The sequence below is a fragment of the Bombus affinis genome, chromosome 1 (genome assembly GCF_024516045.1).
Source record: "Bombus affinis isolate iyBomAffi1 chromosome 1, iyBomAffi1.2, whole genome shotgun sequence".
Lineage (NCBI taxonomy): Eukaryota > Metazoa > Arthropoda > Insecta > Hymenoptera > Apidae > Bombus > Bombus affinis.
Window position 1 is genome coordinate 20,460,854 of NC_066344.1, and position 26,013 is coordinate 20,486,866.

The 26,013-nt window shown below is 30.7% G+C and overlaps 1 protein-coding gene across 3 annotated transcripts in view; it reads left to right on the forward strand.

Moving 5' to 3' along the window:
• LOC126917395 (putative aminopeptidase-2) overlaps positions 1-26,013 on the forward strand; it is a 69,893-nt gene that overhangs the window by 4,925 nt on the left and 38,955 nt on the right. For all 3 annotated transcript variants that reach the window (XM_050724224.1, XM_050724215.1, XM_050724233.1), the window contains 13 exons: positions 41-196; positions 1,344-1,812; positions 3,302-3,537; positions 4,299-4,672; positions 10,751-11,031; positions 14,682-14,866; positions 15,585-15,752; positions 16,117-16,269; positions 16,998-17,621; positions 20,451-20,609; positions 22,591-23,065; positions 24,243-24,484; positions 25,102-25,454. In XM_050724224.1, coding sequence (XP_050580181.1) covers positions 41-196; positions 1,344-1,812; positions 3,302-3,537; positions 4,299-4,672; positions 10,751-11,031; positions 14,682-14,866; positions 15,585-15,752; positions 16,117-16,269; positions 16,998-17,621; positions 20,451-20,609; positions 22,591-23,065; positions 24,243-24,484; positions 25,102-25,454 — 3,875 coding nt within the window. The remainder of the gene's footprint in view (positions 1-40; positions 197-1,343; positions 1,813-3,301; positions 3,538-4,298; positions 4,673-10,750; positions 11,032-14,681; positions 14,867-15,584; positions 15,753-16,116; positions 16,270-16,997; positions 17,622-20,450; positions 20,610-22,590; positions 23,066-24,242; positions 24,485-25,101; positions 25,455-26,013) is intronic.

The window sequence follows — 26,013 nt, forward strand, 5'->3', positions numbered from 1 at the left end:
GAACTAAACATACATCGAAATTGACATTCAATGGTTTTAGGTGGCTCGCTTCCACGCAATTCCAAACAACGCATGCAAGACATGCTTTTCCCTGCTTCGACGAACCAAGCTTCAAGGCAACATATATAATCAGAATTTTGAGGCCTGCAGAATATTCTTGCTTGAGCAATATGCCGCTAAACAGAAGTATAGACGTGTAAGTAACATTTGCAATGTTACAAAAAAGTATTAAATGCCATAAGATGTTGTTCATTTACACTCCCATCTATAAATCATGAGATACATGCTAAAGATAATCTTTAGAAAGGACATATTTAATATTCATTTAATTCACTTTTCCTTATAATTCATAATTAATAGTTATAATATCAACTCATCCATTGTATTAAATATTTCGTCACCTGTAAATGATTGTGATTCGACTGAATTTTTCTAAACAAAAAAGCGTAAAAGAATAATAATTTTGTTTGGTTTTGCAGTTTGAGTTTAAAAATAAGTTTGTTCGGTTTTATTTATTACTGATCACAATAGATATATATCTAATACATAATAATGTAACATTATTAACTTACAATTAGTCATTTGAATAAATTTTTCTATTTTTCTTACTTCCTTACCTATATAACATGGTATCATATTTTATTAGAATACCGTTATAGTTTTCCTAATAATTGTCAATTCTAATCAATCATAATCTTTTCTACTGAAAAGCGAAAGAAAATTCTGGTATTAGAGGATTAACCCCTTAACAATTTAAGAAAATAACCTAATATTTAATAAAACAGTGCAATGAAATTACGAAATCCGGTCACAAAAATGTATAACTTTTTTATGTTCTAAAATACTTCTCTACATGGTAAAAAACGTTTTAAAAAACATGTTGAAATTCACAAGTACCTTTCCTGATCGCTCTGCTCGAATTACGCTTGGGGTAAACCGTTCACTCTACTAGAATCTCAGTGAAGATAAACTATTAAGTACTATTAAGGGATTAAACGTATATTAAATGTAACATGATATTAAAAATCTAAAATTGAAGAATTGGTAACAATAAGGAAGCTACTCCAATAATTAAATTGTATTTATTCGAAAAGAAATAAATGAATAAGTTTCATATTTAAAGTTATTATATCCAAACGTGAAGAGGTGCTTTACTGTAAATATCAGTTAGTTATAAAATAGCACATTTTAAAAAGTGATTTCATTTTGATGAAGGTAAAGTTTCCTCCTTACTGCAGCAATTCCTTCAATTCCAAGACAATACATGACAGTAAATGTATTTACAAAGGTGGATCCTAAGGAGTTAGTGCAATTTATTCACATAATGCAATTAATGATTCCAGAAATGAAACAGTTTGGGACGAATTCAAGCAAAGCATCCCTATGTCGACCTATTTGGTAGCTTTCATTATCTCGGATTTCAGCCCCGTAAAAGCAGACAATTTTAAGGTTTGGGCTAAACCAAACGCCATTGATCAAGCTAAATACGCTTTGAACATTGGCATGCAGGGTCTTGATTATCTCTCGAAGCGATTCAAACAAAATTATCAAATTTCAAAAATGGACATGGTGGCTGTACCCGATTTTTCAGCCGGTGCAATGGAAAATTGGGGTCTTATTACCTATCGTGAATCCAGACTGTTATATGATGAAAACTCGACATCTGATATCGCGAAACAAAGTATCGCCTCTGTGATTATTCACGAATTAACGCACATGTGGTTTGGAAATATGATTACACCGGAATGGTGGAGCTACCTATGGTTAAGCGAAGCGTTTGCAAGATACTTTCAATACTTTGGCACAGCACAGGTAATTGCAATTTTCCATTAGTTAAATTGCATAAATAAAATAAATAAATGCAGTTAATTAAATACAATGACTCCAAAATTGATCAAGTGTGTTCCCAATATGACCGTTCTTATAATAATTATTATAAGGTTCTTGTAACAAATAAAGGAAGTTAGTCTCTGTGAAATTTTCGTACATTCTTCTATAAATTGCAGTCTTAGTTTTCTATGACACTAATCATAAATAAGCAAGGGTTTCTTCATTTTCTCACTTATACCAAGTGTGTACTGCTTTAGTGTGCTTCTACTAACTTTAAGCACAAGATGACAGAAAAATTACATTTTGAATCGAGACCCCAAATCGGGTCGTAAAATAACGAGTACCCCAATAAGCTTATAAGTCGGAATCCCGACTTGACTCGAAATTCGAATGAAGCTTTAGTGGGCAAAATAATTATATTTTTAATAAAATTTTTAAAATTTTTTAGTAATACAACTTTCTTATGATAAATATCAAATAGTCAAATGAACAAATTTTATTATACTGAGATTTAATTAAACATACGTGTATTCCAAAGCTCAAAGAAATTTTTTCAAAATTTAATTTAAATAGGAATAGAAAATATATCTATTTACTAGACTTATCACTATCTTTAATCGATATGTTATTAGTCGTAAAGTAACAATGTATATTCAATAAAAATTTAGTAAAATATAATAATTTTATTTACAAACAATGTAAATATATGTACATGATGATCAGCAGAATATTGACTGAATTCAATTGAACAACATAGAGTAATATAAGCTAAATCATATTTTCAGCTATTTAAAAGAAAGCAATTTTAAAATTTAAAATAGACTATCGATGAATCCCATTTAAACAGACATTTCTCATTTCTACTTGATCTTTGAATTAAACATTTCAAAAATATCAATTAATGACCAGAAAGGTCACAACATTAAGTAACTCTTTGATTTTTCACAAAACTATTTTTCAAAAAACTGGATCTATAAACCTAACAGCTTGTTCCCTGTTTTAACTATGCCATGTTAAAGTACATGCTTGTTTTTAATATCAATATTAGAGAAGCAATAAGTCGTACCTTATCATGCTCTTCTCGTGAAACCTTCAATTCCCTAAAATTTTGTATCGAAATTAAATAAAGGTTTCAGTTTTGCGTATTTGTCAGAATAAGTTTTGAAACTGTTTTGTGCCACTCAGTTCTCTTCGATATTTTCGATTTTAATCATGTTACAATATCTAATAAAAATAAGAACTTTTTGCTAAAGATTTGTTCAAATGAGGATGTTCATGGATAAATAATAGTGAGCAGTATAATCAAAAAGTTTTAAGAGCATTATATCATTATATCTCATATTTAACTTGTATTATGAAAAATATTGACGAAGCTTTTTTTTCATTTCCTAGTTATTAAATCCTTTCATTATTCAACAACCTGTTGACTATCCTATACCATTCGTGATATGAGGAATAATCCATTTTGTAGATCGAGAAATCATGGAACATGGAAGATCAGTTCCTCGTGGAGCAACATCAAACAGCTCTTGCAGTTGATGCTATCGAGTCTTCTCAACCAATGACGCGGAACGTCACAAATTCATCGCAAATTAGGGGAGTGGGAGATACTATTACTTACAACAAAGGAGCCAGTATCCTACGAATGATGAATCTCGTTTTTGGATCCGATGTATTTGATGCTACGCTACAAAATTACCTGAATAAGTAATGAGCAATTTAATTATAGCAAGTATGGTAAACTATAGAAGAGACTATATTAAAATTATAAATAGTTGCATAAAACAATTAAATAATTATAACTTCGTTATCAATGAATCACGAACTTTTTAAACGACAAGAGATAATCACAAGTAGTAATGTTTCATTATGTCATTAAGTTCAAGGCTGTATCTTTTATTATTTCCGAAATTAATTATACAATTTTAGCGAAGGAACTTTAAGATATATTCGTTTTTATAACATAACATTTTTTCGGAAATGTTCATCGATTCTTCCTTCGTCTTTTTTTTTTTAAAGAATGTCAAGCAATTACAGTTATAGTAGATATTAAGATACATTCATAACGTATATTTCAACATATTTCAAACAATTTACAATTGCAATAACATATATAAGATTAAATAATAAAATTTAACAGTAGCAAGTACAATTAAAAAGAAATACAAAATGTTATATTTAATATTTCATTTAAATAATTTATAGTTAATTAATTTAATTTCTTCTACTTGTCATGCTCTCATATCTATTATTAGTTAAAATTTTTTTCGATATAAAGTGAAAAATCTATTTTGTTAGAAACTTTTGTACACTGCTGTAAATATGTAGCGTATTTTAAATAGAACATCCTATATGTTCAAAATGATAAATTCGAAAATATAGTTTCATAAATCTCACATTAAAGTAATATCATCAATTTTTCTATAAATACGAACGTGTAATCTAAGAACGATTTGCATTCGTTCCAGTAATGCAGAAAAAAAAGTGGCAAGACCACAAAATCTCTGGTCGGAACTTCAAACTGAAATCAATCGTAAGAATATACAACTTGGTACTTCTGTTGAAGAAATTATGTCCACGTGGACAGAACAAGCCGGATTTCCGGTGGTAAAGATCTTCGTTGAAAATGGTCAGGCTACTTTGCAGCAAGAACGTTTCCTGTTGAGGAATATGAAATCCACACCTATCAACGTGAAATGGTGGATACCCATTACGTGGACTACTCAAGAAAATATGAATTTCAATCAAGTAAATGTGACGTATTGGTTGAAACCTGAACGCGAAACAACAATTAAACTTAATAAATCTTCAGGATGGGTGATATTCAATGTTCAATCAGCTGGTGAGTATTGTTTATTTAAATTTTTATTTTATGTTTTACTAATTCTGCTTCCGATTTCTTTGTTCTAGTCAAGATACTTCTTTATTTAAAAAATATATTAATAACTAGTACCTTTTTCATTAGTTTTTTGCAAAATACTAAGTAATTCTGCTTACGTAGACTATAAACTAAACTAAAAAATTTGTGTATAGATAGAGCAAAACTTTTAATTATTACTTCCTTATAAAATGGGTAATACATTATATTTTATTTTACATAATTAATTATATCTTAATGTAAATAGTTCTCCTAACGTTTACATGTTAGGGATATTATAGCAAAAAAAAAAAACAAAATAGATACTTTCTAGGATTTTCGTTTAAAATGTCTTTAATTTGCACTCATGTATATATCTACCTATTTACAATAAACTTGTTCATTATTAAATAAATATAAAATTTAACAGGATATTATATACGTATATTTCTAATAACATATCTAAAATTATAATTCATTAGAATGTCTCAAATGCACTTAATTTCGATAAAACATGATAATCTACGTAACTTAAATAATATGACTGAAGGAATTCAAAGTATAAAACTGATAATATATAATTAGTTCCATAATATATAGTACAAATTATATTTACTTCCTTTATCGAAAAAATATTTCGTTTGCAAATACTTAAACGATACAAAAGGAACGAACAATACTAATATTTTTAGATAGTGTAGTATTGGGGAAATTTAGGTATAAATTTTTCCTGATACTATTTATAATTTATTTACAATAAATAAACTAAACAGATATGAATTAGACTAAAAACGATGGTTGTTTAACTTGAACTAAACGCAACAATCTTGTTTTACTTCAACCACTCTCGCAACTCGACAACGCTAACGAATCTCGCAACTCGACAACACTAATAACTCTACTCTTCGACTTCTCGACTAACTCTGATCTCTCGACTCACTCTTTGAACTCAAATCGTCCCCCTCCTCTAGCGTTCTTTTTCTCCTTTCCTTAATCTCACCATGCCAACGCTCCGAAAGAACTAGGTGACCTTAGTCACATAGGCTTTTTGTCGATGTAAACTAACAACTGAAGGACAGACGACACTGTTTTGATCGATCTCTAATCAAGCCTCTTTTTACGATACTACAATAGTACTCAACAAACTACTTTGTAAAGATTACTTTTCCCCTTCATTTATTTTGCACTTTCTGTGATTGTTTCCTTCTTTGTTTTGTCCATCTGGCGTATTGTAGTAACATCATTCAAATAGAAGGTATTATAGGATTATTACGACGCATTGATAAAATTAAATTTAATTTTATAGGAATATTTGACATTAGATTGTTATCATGATACCTTATTTTCACACATGTGTATGTAAGATATGATTCAAGAGTTAGTGATAAAGAAATTTGTTTCGACGAAATTAGTCAAATATATCTCAAATTTTATAAAAATAGACATCTTCAGAGATTTGTTTTTGCTAGGTAAAATATATCGTGTTTTATTTATATAGTGATGTTACAAAAATCATAAAACAGAAGACTATAAATTTCTACAAATAATTTGTAAAAATAAGGGTTCGAGGAGTTTATTTCTAAATATTATTCTTTGTGCTGTTTATTATTATTGACGCAGATATAAATACATAAAAAATATATATATATATATATATATATATATATATATATATATATATATATATAAAGAAATATTTCTTTGCTTAAAGATATTGATAATTAGCCAATCTGTGTTCCCTTGTACAATATAATTTATTAGCTAATCATATCATATGCTTTTATTTCACAATGTTGCAACTTTTTATCAGATGGAATAATCAAATTATAAATTGAAATATTTATTTGTAAAAATTAGTTTCTTTTATCAACAATTTCAATACTGTTATAGAAAAGAATAGTGAAATTGTAGAGACGTTCCGTTATCTTCGATTTCTATAATATTTTGAATATGTCGTAAAATTCAACATTTTATACACCTTTTTCTAGCTACTTCACAAAAAACTATCGGTATCACTACAGTGAATCGTGCAGATATTTGTGAATATGTGGCAACGTATGGCTCTGTTTAGTTGTCAGTGGTCGGATAGAATGACTTAGTCGAAACCTATCATTTATCTTTGATTTATACAGACAAACGAGGTGGGGTGGGTTTGGATAAAGCTCCGTGCACAATTGCATATGCAGAACATATAGGAAGCATAAAAAATGTCTATTATAATCCAATTAGGAACGAATATCATCAACGTATTGGGCTTAGGTTTACAAATTAACTTGAAAAAATAGTAGGAGATTGAATAATTGATATTATCTTATGAAAGAAATAACCGTTACTATTTTATGCAAGCGTTGCGGCCACCTCGAGGCGGTCGAGTTAAAATAACTCAACCGAAACCGAAATCAAATACATTGATAATATCCATTTTAATTGAATTACGAGCAGACATTTCTTACAGTCTCGCATATATAGTTATGCACGGAGCTTTACCCAAGATCGCCCACGTGCCAAAAATAAGAGCTAGATTTCAATTGGATCATAATATCCATCCGCCGCTAGGCTGCCGCCAACCAATACTTTACGTACACTGGCATGGAAGCGCAAGACAGAATTCACTGTATTTACTATACTCTACCGATGGTTTTTTGCGAATATCTCGGGAACTATATCTGACCGACAGTTATATGTACAAGAAACAGTTGTTCAAAATTATGCCCCTGATAATATATTTAAAAATTATCGAATTCGGAAAGGTCATAGTTTTTCTATATAGTCCGGTCAAAATAGACATTTCAAAGAACAAAAATTCCAACGGAGATAAATTCTCGTAGAAACCTTGAGTACAGTTGTAGAAATAAAGTGCCAAAAGTCCCCATTGATTCCATGTGTGCTAAAAAAGTTATTCAAGGTCAAAGTCAAAATTTTCGGATTTTTTGAATTTTTCTTAAAAACGGTAAGTTTTATCGAAAATATAGCCCAGACAAAAATTGTAGATCATAAAATTATCTACAAAAATGTTTCGCATACTTTTTTTCCTAAGAATCACCATCCCTAAGATATCGCCATTCTAAAAGTTGAAGGAGTTATATTTTACATGATATGCATACATTTCCACACCACCTATGAGGTAGTGTACTTGGCGCTTTCTTTTCCACGATTTGTTATGACGGAGTTTTATGGGAAAATACTGTATTTACTGCATGATGATTAGTGATATTGATATTGTGATATAGGTGATTATTTTAAACTGTAGTTCTAATTTATGTTAATATTTTAATCTGATTCATACTCTTTAAATTCGACTTCAACAGTCATGTCTTCTTCGATTTCTTCTTCTTCCTCTTCTTCTTGTTGGATTTCCATAAATTGTTCAACTGAAGATGAATCAGCTGTCTCTTCATCAATATCACACGAATCTTCGTCTATAAGATTCGATTGAACATTCGAGTAAGACTGGCTTTGGCAATTAGTACACGTTGGTGAACATGACAACCCTACTCTTCTACAGCCACATTTAGTACTACACCAGTATTTTGATAGATCTGTATCGGTACATGAGTTTTTATTGCGAAATCTTTTGCTAAAAGGACTTCAGTTACTCATGGCATAGGCTCTTCTAGTAATACTGAATCCTTGGGAGTAACAATCTGAATAATACCCATTGTGTGAAGCATATTATTACCGTCCAAAATATTTACATTTATATCAGCATTATCTGCAACATATTGAACAAATGTGCCTGTTTCTGGTGATGAAATATGAGGTGGACGATTAAAAACTGCTGCTGATTCATACATCATTGTCTCACTGTAAGATGCGCACAAACCAAAAGATGAGAAAATTTGTATGAGACGTTTTGAACCAAATCGCCGATGAAAAAAAGCTGAAAGTCCCAGTTGTAGTTTAGATTTAAAGGATCTAGGCCGAACAGCACCCATAATGATATGGCTAATATTTGTATAAACTAACTTCAGATGCTCCAAATTATAACGTTTGTTTTTAAGAATGACTTGCTCCAAAAAATATGATAATGAATCCGGGATATCGGTGTTTATATTCTCGAACATTCTACTCGGTGGGGGGTACATAGTATTATCGAACACCGAAGATTGAATCTTGTCACGAATAATTGCTGCCGCGGCTTTCCAAATTTTTAACCGTTCTTCTTTTTTGTTCAAGTTTTTTTATCAGACCAGACTTGACTTAAAATGTCTTGGTAATTGTCGACGAAACAAATAAATGTTAATTTTCTCGGCTTTTCTGTAATAATAATTCTACCACCATGCTTTACTTTCAATCGTATTTTTATGGTTCTCTTATCTAAAGCTACATTTTTATTAACATTTTTTAGTTCATCCAATGTAAACTGGCAATCATCACTACTTTCTATAAACTTGTAAATTTCCTCCATCGCAGAGTTTGCTGCCTCATCCTGAGGGCGGCCTACTCTACCGCCAGTATTAGATCTCAGGAAAGATTTGTAACAATTGTTACGATACTTAGCTTCAACAGCAACTGAATCATACTCAAAATTAATGCGTGCAGTAACAGCTTTTGTTACGTTATCAGAACGATCCTGAGCTACTGTCAAAACGGATTCTTTGAATGAAAGTGTAGCAAGATTTTTTTTCAGCCTCTTCATCCGCTTCATCGCCACAAAATAAGCAATATTTCTTAAAACAAAAGTCGGATTCACTTACTCGTGCTCTAGTACGAGGTGAACTTACTTTTGATGTACTATGTCTTGATAGCAGCAATTAAAATTCTCCGGGTGTACGATTTTCGGCAATCCACGTGAACTGTTACAGACTTTTCACTTCTCAGATAATCAAAAAACTCATCACCTCTTTCGATACTTGCATCGATCAAAGTTTTCATTCCACGATTAACTGTAACAGTTTCACCTTTCGTCAAAAGTTTATTGCAAATAAAGCACAATTATGACATTTTTTAAAAATATTAATGGGTACAAACTGTAATAGTAGACGCTATCAATAAATACATGTATTCACTCGAAAGGAACATTCAACACTAAAAGTATTTCAGTTAAGCCACTTCTGAAAAGCAGGTATATGAGCGTCGCCACGTGGACAATAGAATTTCAACTTTTAGAATGGCGATATCTTGGGAATTCGATTCCTTCGATTAGGAGATATTCTTAGGGAAAAAAGTATGAGGAACATTTCTGTAGATAATTTTATGATCTACAATTTTTGTCTGGGCTATATTTTCGATAAAACTTACCGTTTTCAAGAAAAATTCAAAAAATCCGAAAATTTTTACTTTGACCTTGAATAACTTTTTTAGCACACATGGAATCAATGGAGACTTTTGGCACTTTACTTCTACAGGTGTACCCAAGGTTTCTACTAGAATTTAACTCCGTTGGAATGTTTATTCTTTGATCACTATTTTTATGTCTATTTTGACCGGACTAATGGTTTCATTTTCATTATGTATCTCATATAACTCTATAGTATATATTTTATTTTATTTTATATATCATGAACACATTTTATATTCATTTATCATTTACATTCAGTGTCAGACACTACATAGTAAATTATACTTCAAAAACTACACTTCATGGAAGTATTTAAACACTTAGAAAACACATAAAAATAAATAGAAATATATAGAAATTACGAGACATTTATTGTAGATGGTACCGCTTAATATCGGGGTTTACCAATACAGTAAATGATTGGCTATTCTAATACTTTTGCGATATTTCTGTAATATATATTTCTATTATATTTAATACAATTTAATATCCTGTAATTTTTATATATAGTTTTAAATTCGTTTCAAACTTTACTAATACAATCATGATACTCGAGTCTCAAAATAATATTCATGAAATTTCAAAAGTTCGTATAACATACATAATTCATTAATGGTACCTATAGGTGTTCAAATACTTTCATAGTGCTTGTAAGATAATTAAATAAGAAAGTATGTATTAGGTATAAGTATACAAACCTTGTTAAGATCAATAAGATCATTGATATGGTACATATAAAACTTATAGAACCATTATTTCACAAATCAAAATTATTTTTTCAGGTTTCTATCGAGTAAATTATGATAATGCTTCCTGGTATCGCATTATCGATGTTTTAAATAGTAAAAACTATCAGAACATACATGTTCTTAACAGAGCCGCTCTGGTTGACGATTTGTTGAATTTAGCAAGAGCTGGTTTGCTTAATTACCGAACTACTTTGGATGGTTTGCAATATATTAGACGAGAAAGGAATTACTTGCCATTCAAGGCTGCATTCTCTGGGATCACGTATCTTGATCAACGATTATCTGGAGATAATGAATATTATAAACATTTCAAGGTTTGTCAACGTACCGTATACTTATTCTATACTTTTAAATGTATTCACGGCATACTTAAAATATAAATATTAATGTTTCATGTCTAATGCGTTCTTAAGTGGATAATAATCTTTAAAATAATCTAAATAATGTGTCCATAGTAAATATGTACTATGGTAATTATTTAGAAAGCTGTTGGTATCTTCGACTTCGATGATTTTTTAATATTTTATAGAAAACAACTTTTCCTTTGTGTATTACCGCCAAATTTTTCTAATTTTCGAAATATTTGCAAAAAAACTGTCAGTATCGCTACAGCGAATTCTACTCATGTATGTGTATCTCTGACACAGTTCACAAGCAGAACCGACGCGTTGGACGCTTCGCTCGCCGCTTCGCACGCTGCTTGGTGATCTGTTCATAAACATCAGCCATTGATTTCTTTATCTTTGTATATACTTTACAATTTTAAAGGCTTTTCCGTTTGCGACTAGTCGCGCACGATTTGCCAAATATTGCGACTGTAGGAATTGTACATGTAGGAAATGGTACAGTGCTAGTAGGTTTGCTAACAGTATGATTGTTACAATATCGTTTGATGCTCCGTCAATCTATGTTTACGCAGTCACTATTCGTTACTAATTACTCTCGTTACAATGGTTCTTTTTTAAATACACTCCTTGACAACGCTGACAACACACACCCGATATCTCCCAGGCAATCCATCCACGATACTGCATTATACTACATTTCTACATGCGACTATTCAGACAAATGCATCTCATCTCAGATGTACTCATCATCACTGATTTCGCTCGCGCCCCAGTCTTTCTATGGCTGCCGCGGGATTCTCTTCTTGGACCTTGCGTACTCGGTCGATCAAACCACTTCGGCCTTCCTGCACTAACAACACTTCTTGGAATGTTAGCTATCCTGTATATCTGCTTCCTCCTTATACCAAATAACTAAAAGCAGCTTGTCTCCAGGGACCGGTGGTTCCACGTTGCATAGTAATTGAGCAGTTCATATGATCACACTTCATATGATCAGCCGCCGTGGAAGTCGTTCGCGGCCCCTCGTATTCGTCCTCTCGCTGCGCTATGTAACTTTTATTTTCTAAAACTTTGACCGCGCGGTACGGCCCAAGGAACTTCGAGTGGAGCTTTGGTCCTGGACTGTCCTGCCTCCTCTTAATTGCCACCAGATCCCCCATCTTGTACGTTGTCGCCTTCTTGCGTCTCTTGTTAAACGCCCATCTGTTTTCAGCCTGAATCTCCCAGTTCTTCTCTTTCCTTCTATGCGCGACTGATCTCGCTCCTTAAAACTCTTGTTCTCGCCATTCTTCATCAAGGTATCAACTATCTTACACTTGGAAGAGGTTTGCTGTTGCACGACATTTATGCGCACAAGAATATCGCCCCACGTGTTACTTAACTCCTCATCACGCAGTTTATGTCTACAAATTTAAATGATCTCGTCACCGATTCGAAATTGCTTCGATTTGGCTGCTATTTCATTTGCATCCAACTTCGAAATCACGTTCAAAACTATTAAGGAACCTTTCGACGTTCTACCATCACATTTTTTTGACGTGCTCGTGCTAGGTCTTGTTTGTTCGATTGTACAAACACGTACGATTGTATTCGCACGACACTTTGTAAATCCTACGAAAACCTCATCGCAACCATCCGTGTCATCTCCATCCGACAATCTATTACAATCTTTTTTCTCCACTTTACGAATAGAAACGTTTCCTTTCTTTATATTTACTTCAACGGTGTTCAGGAAGTCTGCGCCAACAATAAACGAATTGCATCTGAGTATCTGAAACTACATGTACCGCCATAACGTACGACTCGTTACATCGTCTATCAGAACATTCATCGAAAATTCTCCGATATACAGCGAAATTTAACAATTTTCTGATCTAATTTGAGTGCTCCAATTTTCAAATACTGATCCGCTCGCATTAAAGTTAATTCGCTATCGGTGTCTATCAGCGCATTCAATTCGAAATCACCGATCTTAACGTCTTTACCACACTTCGTCTGTAACAATCACCACGCACTACAAATTTCTTTAGGGGACTCACTCAGATTGTTGCACTTTTCTGCGATGAGTCCATGCCCCTTACATTTATAACACTTAGGGCCTTCCGAGTTGCTCGGACAATCTGCACTGACATGTTCTTTATCACTGCAATTATAACACCTTTTATTCTTCATTACACTTCCAGATCGACTGTGCTCCTTGTTGTTTTTTTTTCTTTTATTCTTCGTAGATAACTAATCTTTTCCTTAACTTTCCTTTGATTGATGTAGCGCCGTATAAAATAGACTTGTTATTGTCTTTGTCTATTATTCCGTCTACGATATTATATATTCTACCGTTGCTACCTACCGACATATAAAAATTGTTTAGATATGTTGTTATTTGTTAATTAACTATGGAGGCAAAGGATTAGAATAAACATTAATCCTCTCTATTCGAAAATCCCATGAGACAGTTTTCGATATGCTGTTATGGATTTTAATGAGTAGGCAGGAATAACGTTTAAACAACGATTTTTCATACAAGACGTCACTTAGAATGGTTTACGTTTTCAAATAGCATAATATTCTTTTCTGTGACTTGTGCGAGGTAAACTGCTGCTTATGTATTGTTCGATTTGAGGATCCCTGTGCACCCCGCTGCATAGGCTGACCTACCTAATTGAGTTCATGTAAGGAGATTTTCTCGTGCATAGGAATATCTCGGCTAATATTTAATTGCCATTAATTAAAGAACAAATCCGGAAACACAACTTTTTTATTCCTGATTTTTATCTTGTTTTAATTTCAAAAATCACCCTTTAACATTTTTACACTTGTAGCCGAATACCATGCATATGTAAGAAAAAAATTTATATAAGAAAAAGTTATTCAAAATATTGACTTCTACAGCATATCCAAAAATCATTGAAATCGAAGGATAGTTAAAGTTTCAACCCGGTATTTGTTATAATATTCGATTGTTTGGAAAATTCGTAGTTAAATTTAAAAAAAATTCGAAAATAATGTACGTTTATGCATAGAATTAATATTCTTTTCCTGTTTTTTGCCAATGACGTTTTACTATAAATTGAGTTTACTATATATCACAATCGAGTTTTCAAAACTTTTCTTCTTCCCCTATTAATGATGAATCAATCTATGTAGTTGTTATAGGTTTTTAATGGCAGTTTTGTGGCATTATACAATTTTGTAAAAATCAATATAAATAACATGCGGACCATGTTTTATTCGGTGGATATAATAAATAGGATAGAAATAGCAAAACATCCCATTTAACCAATACTTTTTATGTCAACAATTTGCATTGTAATTTCTACATGTCTCTCCTAGATTACTGTATTTATTTATATAATTCAACTACAGATAGTTCCTATTTGTTCAAATTTTATGTTTTGTTATATGATAGATATTCATAATAAATAATTCTCTCCCATTTTAGAAAAAATATAAAATAAAAATCGTCAGAAACAACAGGAACTTTTCGAACAACTTAATAGGTGAAATAAAGTTCTATTTACAAACAGATTGAAAAAAATTTTAAATCGTAACGGAAATATTCAAACGTCCTGCGTAACTCATGCCGATTTTCCAATGACCCTCGCAATTAATTCTTATAGGAATTTGTTCTCGTCCTCATCAAAGATGTATACAAAGATATTGGGTATGTGGACCGTTCAAATGACGATAGATTAACAGTATTATTGAGAGGTGAATTGAACAAGTGGGCTTGTAACTATGGTCACAAAACCTGCGTGCAGACATTCACTAGAATGTTCCAACAATGGACAAAATATAACATAACGTAAGGGAATTAAAATGTCGATATCATTTAAGTCTGAAACAAATTTAATAAGCGATCTCAAAACTGGTATTTTCGTATAACACAATCATTAAGTACTTAAAAAATGTCATATTATATGAATTTGTGTTATATACACGAAATTACTGATATACAATATAGAATTATATTATTATGAGAAAAATATATCGGTTTTGTACTTTCAAATTATTTTGTGTACTCTTCTGTCTTCGTTTTTTTTTTTTTTTTTTTTTTTTTTTGTAACTAAATGGATCATCAATACATCAACTTGCACTCAGTTACTTATTTTTAATAATCAATAATTAAATGTATAAATAAATCAATGTATAATAATATTATATATAATTGTTTCTATAATAATACTAAGATAAATATAGCTTAATACACTTATTTTTAACTATAGATCACTCATATCTGAATCTGAATTCTTATTTTATTGTTGCAATATAATAGAAAATTGTAAAAACATAGTATTAAACTCCAAACATAGTATTTCCAACATAGTATTTCAATTCTAAAACATATTAACAGTGATATATATTCTTAAACAGAATAGTTATACTACATTACTAATTAAGAAATAGAATTACTAACTAACTCGAGATTACAATATTTTACTTGTAGCGGTAGAAATAACAAAAATGTATATGATTGTGGTGGTAAATTAGTAATCAATTTCGCCTATTACTTTACCTTTTAGAATTAAACCCAACCAGCGACCTGTCGCATATTGCATGGGCGTGAAATATGGAACAAAAGAAGACTGGGAATTTTTATGGAATAAATATAGTCATTCAAACTCCGCAACTGAGCAAGTGGTTATACTAGAGGCACTCGGTTGTACCGAGGATGCTGTTCTCTTAGAGAAGTCAGAATCCTATTCTTGCTTTTATTATTAGACAGCCGATGTTTATGCAAATTGATATTATGGATATCATTAAATAAGTGATATTAAATAAGAACCTAAATAGAAACATGTTTTGTCCCCTAAATATTGTAACGTATGCTTTAGTTCGGATATTATACATATGTACATGCATTTACATACAATGATATTATACATACATACATACAAAAATATATATATGTATAATATCATTGTATATATATAATCCGCATATATAGTATTTTGACATCTTTAAACATCAGAAATGCATAAACATTCGTAGTTTGTTTATTACACATAGAAATGTATCGTTCAGAATTCACGATTTTGTTAATTACTTTTACAGATACCTGTTATACGCGCTAAAAAATTTCGAAGAAAGTAGAATTCGAATGCAAGACAATTCCGCCGTGTTCTCCGCAGTTCACAGTTCCAGTGCTTTTGGCGCAGGGTTTGTGTTAGATTTCGTCGCGAAACATTCTACTGAAATGATCAAATTGTATGTTCCAAGCTTAACAAAAAAAATGTATCGTTTCATATCTTCTATTAGTGCTACTTATTTGTTGTTATAGTAAATATTGATATAATATAATTTAATTCTACATTCTACTTCTTTGGAAAAGTCGTAGCGTTTCCAGAATTGCTAAAAATATACTTGGGAGAAATATTTCTAGAATACTATAATAAATGTAGCAATTAGTGAGTCAAATTTAAGATTAATTAGTAGAAAAGGCGTTTCTTAATAAGACATCATTAAACTATAATTGGACAATATCCTAAAAATATTGGATCTCATCTCCAGCTAAAATGTTCAACTTCAACAGTTGTTCGACTTTTTCAAATTTATTATTTACGCTTTCCACATTTTTTTTAATGCCAATAAATAAAATAATGAGAAGTACTGCAAAACCATTTGAATTAATCAATTACCAAAACGAACGAAAAGTTCTTTAGCAACATAAAATTTAAGTAACAGTATTACCATTTTATTAATTTTTTAAATACAAAATTGTTTAAAAACAAAAAATTCTAATTCTACTACCTTTAAGTCTTTCTTCATTTTCCTATGAATTTTTCAAATTAATGTTTTATCTTTAAATTTATCTTAAATTGCGCTGCGAATTCTCCAAACAAGTACTTTTTAAAATAATTTTTCTTAAATTTTACTATGAAATTTTTAACAGTCCAATAAATATTAATATTAATATAATAAAACATGTATTTCAGTTATAAGGGAACAGAGACAATTTCAAGTATCCTGTCATCAGCCTCGAAACGTTTCTCCACTCAAAAATTAGTGGATAAATTTGAAAATTTGATCAAGCAACACCAAGTTGAATTCAAGAATATCTTAGATTCGTTGAACAATTCGTTAGAACTAGCAAAATACGAATTGTCATGGTTGAAGAAGTATACTAGACCAATTATGTCATGGGTAATTGATTTCAATGACAAGCACCGCCAAGATACGGATAATTATCGTCTACCCACGAGCATTACTCCTAACTCTTATTCCATCTGGATAACCACTGATTTAAGCGAACTCGACAATTTTACATTCAAAGGATCAGTGAAGATTAAAGCAACCGTTACGAACAAAACGAAGAATATCACTTTACATTCAGCAGACTTAATCCATGAATATACATCCGTGGTCGTAGACAGTCAGAATGTTGTTATTGTAAGCACTGATGTTTACAAAAAGTATGATTTCCTAGTCATCGAGCTAGAAAAAGAATTGCAAGTTGGACAAAAATTAGTTACTACGATAGAATATAGGGGACATTTAAATGAGAAAGACATGCGTGGATTTTATAGAAGTTCGTACATTGATGAAGATGGTCAAACAAGGTAAAGAATTTATTCACACTGTGTTACGACCGATCGCGGAGAGACGCGGTCAGCGAGAGGCGTAAATTCTCGCTACGATTCGGATAATCGACGCCGCGAATTAGTCGTTCCCCTGTTTCGATTAAGATAACAGAGGTGGTTCAACGAGTTTAACACTGAATTAACAGGGTTAATATAAACTTGTATATTTGACAATATTTAGAAATAATATAACGAACATGCCACAAATTATTTATCAATTATACAATTAGTTTGTTAGTAATTCGACCCGACTTTATAATATTTCTTGATACATTTGTTAGATTAAGCAACTTTAATTTTATTCGTCAGAACCTCTCGATGCATAACGTTTGAATCCTCAAATGATACTCATTGCCCTTCGATCTTTTTTTGTGTCTTGACGATCCTCGAAGACGATCCTCACTACGCTCGGGTCACGTCACCGTTCGCGCCTATGAGCACGTATGCCACTTTCTTTGTGTATATGAAATAACGCTCACGTTAAACGAATCGACATTTCTGGAACATCGCTGCTTGATGAACTATGCGCTTGCCGCTACATTGTGTATTTTTCGTCGGTTAGATAAGACGATCTGTTTGCGACACTGTAGTGCCACGAGCGACGGTTAGAAATACGGCCTATAGTAAGACTCGTGGCGTAACACACTATTATCGATAAATATTTAGACACTTAGTGCAATTTGATCGAAAAATTTATATTTTTGTTATATTGTGAAAGTTATAATGAAATAATTCTAAAACAAGGAACATACCTCTATTCTATTTACAAAAAGTATTGGGATATAGCCCTATTTTAATAAACAATTAAGTGTCTTTATCAAATACTGTAAATATTTATGTTTCATAATATTATTATAGTACATTAAAAATATATATTGAAGCTGCTTCTAACATTGAACAGACGTAATTTTTGCATACTCGAATTCATTCTGCTCAGCTATTCACGTAGGGCCAATTTTCATCCAACCTAAGTGTTGTTTTATTTATACTAGTTGAGACCTTTTTCAACAGCCTTTACTAGTCATTTAACATAAAATCAGTGCTCAATCTTAAATTAAAGAGTTTTATTTGAAATATATTTTTATACCAACTTTGTAAAAAAGGAAGGTATCTCAATTCGACATTTGTTTCCTTTTTATGTATGCTTATTTCTCCGAAACTGTATGACCAATGGGGATGTGTCTTTTTACATCTCGTAGGACATGTTCTTCCACTGATCCAGCGACAACATTCTTTTTTGCATTTGTCAAACTATTTTTTTTTTTTTTTTTTTTTTTGCAAAAATCCAATTTTTATATATATTCATTGATTACTCAGGATTGAATTGCGCTATCGAAATGAAACCTTCCGCATCCTTTAGGGGTAATCAGCCCGTTTACAAAATTTCTCCAATTTGTTCATTGTGAACTATTGTTATTGCGAACTATATTGTTATTCCAAAGAATTTAGTATTCACCAATTTCATCTACGTATATTCAGTGATGGCTCTACAATTTTTGAACTAATATCAAGATGAGTCCAAAGAAGCACTCTGGGCAAGCATTTCAAATTGCATTTTTTAATATAGGTTTCGACTCGTGTTTCAGGAATTATAATTATGCGGATTCGTTTTTGGGCATACGTCAATTTTTATTACGAAATAATATGTAACGCACTATTGAATTATAGAAATATCCTTTTCTATCATTGTTCAAAGTATATTGGTGACGGGGTTCAGTTGCTTTATTCCTTATTCGCATGCGGAGTTGAACAGTTTTTTATTCATCAATAAGAATTAAGTATTGAAATAAATAATAAATAGATAGAAATAAATTACTGTCTTATTAATAACAATGGAAATCATTTTACGGTTACTCTGTAGTATTGATCGCTTCATTAAGAAATGTGAAATAACAATTTCTTCGAAAAGAATGTTACCAAATTGCACATGCGCTAAAAATTATGAAATAACTTATACTTTATTTGTATTTTATTTAAGCACATACGCAGCAACGATTAAGATTACTCATTTAGTTACTCAGTAGCATATTAAATATATTACAATCTTGTTGAAGGCGGCGCAAATTTAAAAATGCAATTTAGTCATTGTAACGTTTATATTTTGAACTATTGGCAAAGTTGTTGTATATATAATTCCACTAACTTGTACACTATTAATACATCAAGCGCAATTTGTATCCGCACGTATATTACAAGCGGCGGTTTTCAACTTGACCACTATTAAAACATGTTCTTTGTGACATTGCGTTATAATGCAATGTAGTTTAATGCAATTAAATATGAACTTGTTGAAATTTGAATAATATAAATACAAACGAGTTAAAGTTTGAATAATATAAATATAAACGAATTGAACTTTTCCAGTATAGCGCTCAAGTATTGTTCTATTAGAAGCATTTTAAGGCGTTTTGCGTCGCCTTCGAAAAACTTGCAATATATTTAATATGCTGTTTATTAAGTGATGATGAAAACAAGTGATCCCAACCGTTGTTACAAATACAAATAAAATATAAATTATTTCATACTTCTTAGCACACGTCGAAATCGGTAATATATTTTTCTCAAAAGATGTTTTATATACATTTGCAATAATATGGACGTGCTGAAACACTTGTGGACGAGAACTTATGTACCTCGTATTTTTCTGTTTATACGCGAGGTTACGGATTTTTAAAAATATTACAATATTTCGTGTAAAGTTGTTCACTTTAAGTCACTGGATATATGTATGATCTTTAGTAATATCCCCGATTTTGTTAGAGTTTAATGTGTCATTGTGTAATGAAAACAATTTCATTTATTTAACAGATGGTTAGCTGCCACGCACATGGAACCAGTTGGAGCTCGAAAAATGTTCCCTTGTTTCGATGAACCAGCAATGAAGGCAAACTTCACAATGAGTGTTCTGTTACCACAGAAGTACACCGCCATTAGCAATATGCCAGTGGAATATACGTATCAAAATAAGTATGTAACATTTTTTTTTAATACTAAAAGGAGAGAAATATTTTATTTTATATGAACTCATATAATATTTGTTTATGCTTTTCAATTGTTTCACATAAACTATAAATATACTATACTGTAATTTTAATCTATTTACTTTCCAAGAAATAATATGTGACATAAATATTACGGTACTGATCTTCTAAATCTCGATAAATATACTATATTAGAGATTATGCTTAATAAAAGTGCAATCACTGTAAATTTTATAGATAATTCATCTGCTATCACTTAATGGCTTAAGGAGCGAATATGTTTAAAATTCTGTCATAAAATCCCAAGTATTCCTCTTACCAATTTAAATTGAAAATGTAAAATAAAATTCGTTCGTTTAAGGCCCCGTTTTGAAGGAAATGAAATTTGGACATGTTTAGTTGAAAATTAGCTCGGTACATGTGTAATTGATAAATTTTCAAATTCGCGTTTCTTTAAAAAGAAACTTCCAATGCATAGATTTTTATATGACCTTGGTCTTACTCTCAACCGTCGAATTTCTTTGATTTCAAATCATAAACTTAGGGCCAAGATATTAAATATATATTTGATATTATAATTTTGTTTGCAACAATTACAACGATTACAATATGTGGGGCTGATCCACGAAACGGTTGCTACGATATATTTAACTTTGTGCTGACAATTTAATAATAAAATTTTACAACAGAAGATGATTAGTATCAAACAAAGAATTTACTGCTGTAAATAAAGTAGTTAAAAGTGCTATTTCTTCATGAAAAAACGGAACCTAAAAAAAGGTATTTTGTAAATAGCACTATATACATGTACATGTCTCTTGTTATATTTTTATACTATACTATAAAATGAATTCAGTTATGTGGTAACATACAGAACGTCCCACATGAAGTTATAGCTCATTTAGAAAAAAGTTTCAAATGAAACTCATCCTCTTTCGGGAGGGGAGTATCTTATGGTAGTCACAAATTTCCTTTAGGTGGACGTGCTTTCGATATTTCAAGATGACCTTCATTTTTTTATACGGCAGTGCATGTTTTTATTTAGATAGAGGTATAGTCCGTTTCGTGAAGAATTTATCGATCTATAATATATGTTTATGTTCCAAGGTCAGTCAAAGTTATTTATTGTTGTTTAACGCCTACCTTCGTTGGATGTCCGGAAATTGTCTTTTATCTTCTGTATTCAAAAGAATGACCTTGGATATCAATATAATTATTTACTCTATCCCAAAATGATAAATCTACCCTCTCGAAAGCGATAAAACTAATTCGCCCAAATTCTTTGCGTTCTCCCAAAATGGTCACTTTGAAATGTCGGAAGTAAGTGCACTTAGAGAAGATTTGTGACCACCTTTCCGAATCAGAGTAAGTTTCATTTGAAACATCTTTTTAAACGAGCTATAGTTTGGGAAATAATTGCGTACAAAGCTTCAAATGAGACAGCCTGAATATTATTTTAATCGTCTGATACTATAATAATTTATAATTTGCTTTTGTATTACCGTCTATGACTATCAAATAACTAAAATTATATTTACCATACCATGTATCATATAAATTACATAAAAGTATGTTAAGAAAGGTACATGACGCTTTTTGAAAGATATAAAATGTCATCTATCTTTTTATGAAAAGATGATGCTTTTGAAAATTACTTGTTACATTAACAAATCCGTCGATTAATACTAATGGATTTTTGCTCGAGAAATATACATTTATTAAACTAACAATAAAAAGTAACTCAGATAATGGCGACCGATTTGTGAACTACCTGATAAAATATTATTAATTTCACGAAATCAAATAAGTACATAAAAATATTAATATAATCAATATCGTCAAATATTATCGGAACTCGAGATAAAAGAAATTGTTCTCGTCATTCAAAGTGCAAAACCAATCAGTTAATAGTTGATTAGTTCATAATCGTCAACGATAAAATGAGTCACTTGATCAAACTTTTGCAGGAACGCAACGAAGACAATTGTTTTTAAAGAAACTCCCAAAATGTCGACGTACTTAGTGGCTCTGATAATTTCTGACTTTGTTTCGGTGAAAGACGCCGGGAAAATTCATGGAGTATGGGCAAGACGAAACGCAATCGAAGATGGAAAATATGCTCTATCTGTTATGACCCCTCTCGTTAATTTTTATGAGAGTGTAGTGAATATCTCATACCAGTTGCCTAAACTCGACATGGTTGCGTTACCTGATTTTGTGTCAGGTGCAATGGAAAATTGGGGTCTATTGACATATAAAGAAAGAAACATACTATATGATCATGATTTATCGACCACAGCGTCAAAACAGAGTATAGTAAACGTGATATCACACGAAATTTCTCATCAGTGGTTTGGAAACCTTGTCAGTCCAAAATGGTGGAAATATATATGGTTGAATGAAGGCTTTGCAAGGTATTTCGAGTATTTTGGAACTGAACATGTAAGTATACTTATATGTAGGAATTATGTTGTAAACTTTCGACAATATTGATGTTTATGCTACACTTTTAGTTCTTGGAACATATGTATACTAAGTTGATGCACAGTTTTTTCCGAGGTCAACTATTTGTTTGCTTCAACTGTTTTTAAATAATATAAAATATATCAATTCAGATAATTCTTACTTTAAGATTAGAAACTTTCATATTAAAGTAGACTATATTTTTTGCTGTTATTTATCTTGAAGCGACGTTTATATTATACAACAATCTAATGTTTTTAAAAATGTTTACACATGTAATATCTTGGAGAGACTTCATTTTATAGATAGATATCAGACAGTTAAATCTATAATATTTCTTTTAAATCTAAAGTTTCTTTCTATTTCTACGTCTGACAAACAAAGTATCTCATAAAACATTGAAACAAATTTTAGTCATTACTCGAAAATTGTTCTAAATATTGTGAATATGTTTCATGTTATAAGGAAAGTTTTTCCATTACATATATACATATGTATGTAATATTCTCCTGAGGAAAAAAGGTCTTGAAATTTGATAAAAATTTGTTCTAAATTATATGTGATATTATACTTAAACTTTTCATCTATATTTTAAACAATGTTTTGAAAGTATTATGTTAATATTTAACTCTACTCAGTTTTTGTTATCTTTTTGTATAATTTTTGCAATTTTGAATTGCAGTATATTTGTATAATTACTAACTATATCAATGTTCCAATTATAATTCCAAATGTACTTCTATGAATTCGTACAATATCAAAAAGTTCTCTTAAAATATTCGTCATAATAGTAGGCTTTTAAAATTGAATTTTGACATTTCTTAAAACTTCTTGTTAATTTATCGAATTTGATACTTCTACAATGGCACTTTTGACAAATCACACAATGAAAGGAATGATTCAGAATTAAATATAGAATATATCTCTTTTATTAGGTAACATTAATCATATTTTCTTAGTTGTCAATATCTAAACTGCACAAATATTCCGTCTTCAATATATGTATATTGTACATTTCTCAAAAACTAAACATATAAATGTTTCTTTAACAAATTCTTTTTTGTTATCTAACTGATTAACTTATTACTGCATTCCATACTTTTATTTTAATTATAAAAGTGATACAACATTATTGATTAATAATAAAATTTATTAGATAAAACTTAATAAATGGTCTTTGGAGGCTCAGTTTGTCGTGGAACAGCTGCATTCAGCTTTTGAAACAGATAGTTCAATATCCACTCATGCTATGACCCATGATGTCTGGAGTCCAACACAAATTAGAGGAATATTCGATTCAATATCTTACGCAAAAGCTGGTAGCGTGTTAAGAATGATAGAAAAAGTATTGGGTCGTCGTTCATTTTATGAGGCTCTTGCAAATTACTTAAAGAAACGGTAAGATTTGGACTAACAATAAATAAAAGATAAAGTGGTATAGTAGTTTCAAAGACATTACTTTCAAAGACATTACTCATATGTAACTGAATCTCTTAACCCGTTATTAGTCTAGCTTGAGGGAGATTCGAGCAAATCGATTTTTTGTATTTGACACCAGAGGTGCAAGAAACCTTAACATTAATATTTGTACTAAACGATACTTGTTAATGATCGAGCTAATAAAGTTTTCCCTTTGCTGAAATATGTCTAAAATATCACTTGCGTTCCTTTGGCGCCAAGTGTCTCAATTAAATCCTAAAGTTACTCGTAATTCAATTACATATGTATATATGAATGGACTGATAATTGTTTTCAAGAAAGGAAAATCAATGAATAGAATCAATCACATATATACATATGTACTCTGCACATAGCTAAAGCTTCATAATTTCCGGGTTGGGAATCTACCTTCGCCGATTGCTAATCATGAATGAAATGAAAATGTAATTAAAATAATATAATAAAAATAAGCAAGTACAGGTATAATTATGTTTTAATTTCAATAAAAAAAAGGACATTAACATTATCGAAAATTTCTATAAAGCAGGATTTTGATAATATAATTATACTTTTAGACAATATGATGTAGCTACACCAGAAGACCTTATTGACGCAATCAGCGAAGAAGTCAAAGATCAGAAAATAAAAATTTTAATTCCCGACATTATGAATAGCTGGACCACTCAGCCTGGTTATCCTGTAGTTCATGCTAACATAGATAATAACCATTTAACGCTGACACAACAGAGATTCTTCTTGAATCCAGAAGAATCGTCAACTAATTCTATTTGGTATATTCCTATTAGTTGGACGAATCTTAACGATTCGGATTTTCAAGACACAAAACCAAAATACTGGTTCAAGAGTGTTCAAGAAAGCATTATATTACCAAGTAGTGATTTCTACTTGCTAAACGTTCAACAATCAGGTAAATAGTTGTACAAATATCCTATTTTGAGAACAATTTTTAAAGGATTGTTTTGAAAATTACTCTGAACAAAATTTATGCTTAAAAATAAGCAATTTTAAAACCTTGTTACATAGAAAAAGTTTTATTTCATAAAATATGATTCAGAATCTTCATTTATAAGTATTACACCACTCACAGAAGAATAAAACAACTCTGAAAAATTTTTGGAGAATTATTAAAATGAATTGTGAAATAATTGTTATCTCGTTTAAAAGTGTTCTCGTTTAGAGTGTAAAGAATCAAATAATGTAAAAATGCTGAAAATCATACTAAAAATCTAAACCATTACAAGTAATAAAATTCAATACTTATTTTGTGCATAAAACCTAATATAATATAATATTGTAACAAAATAGTATAAGTATTATACTATTTTAGTTTTACCACTATGTACACCATTATACATTACTTAAATATTACGCTATGTAGATTATGCAAACTGTGAACTTTGAACTGTGATCTTTATACATTTATAAAAAAAAAGATCGCTAAAATGCATGTGAATTGCAAAAATATA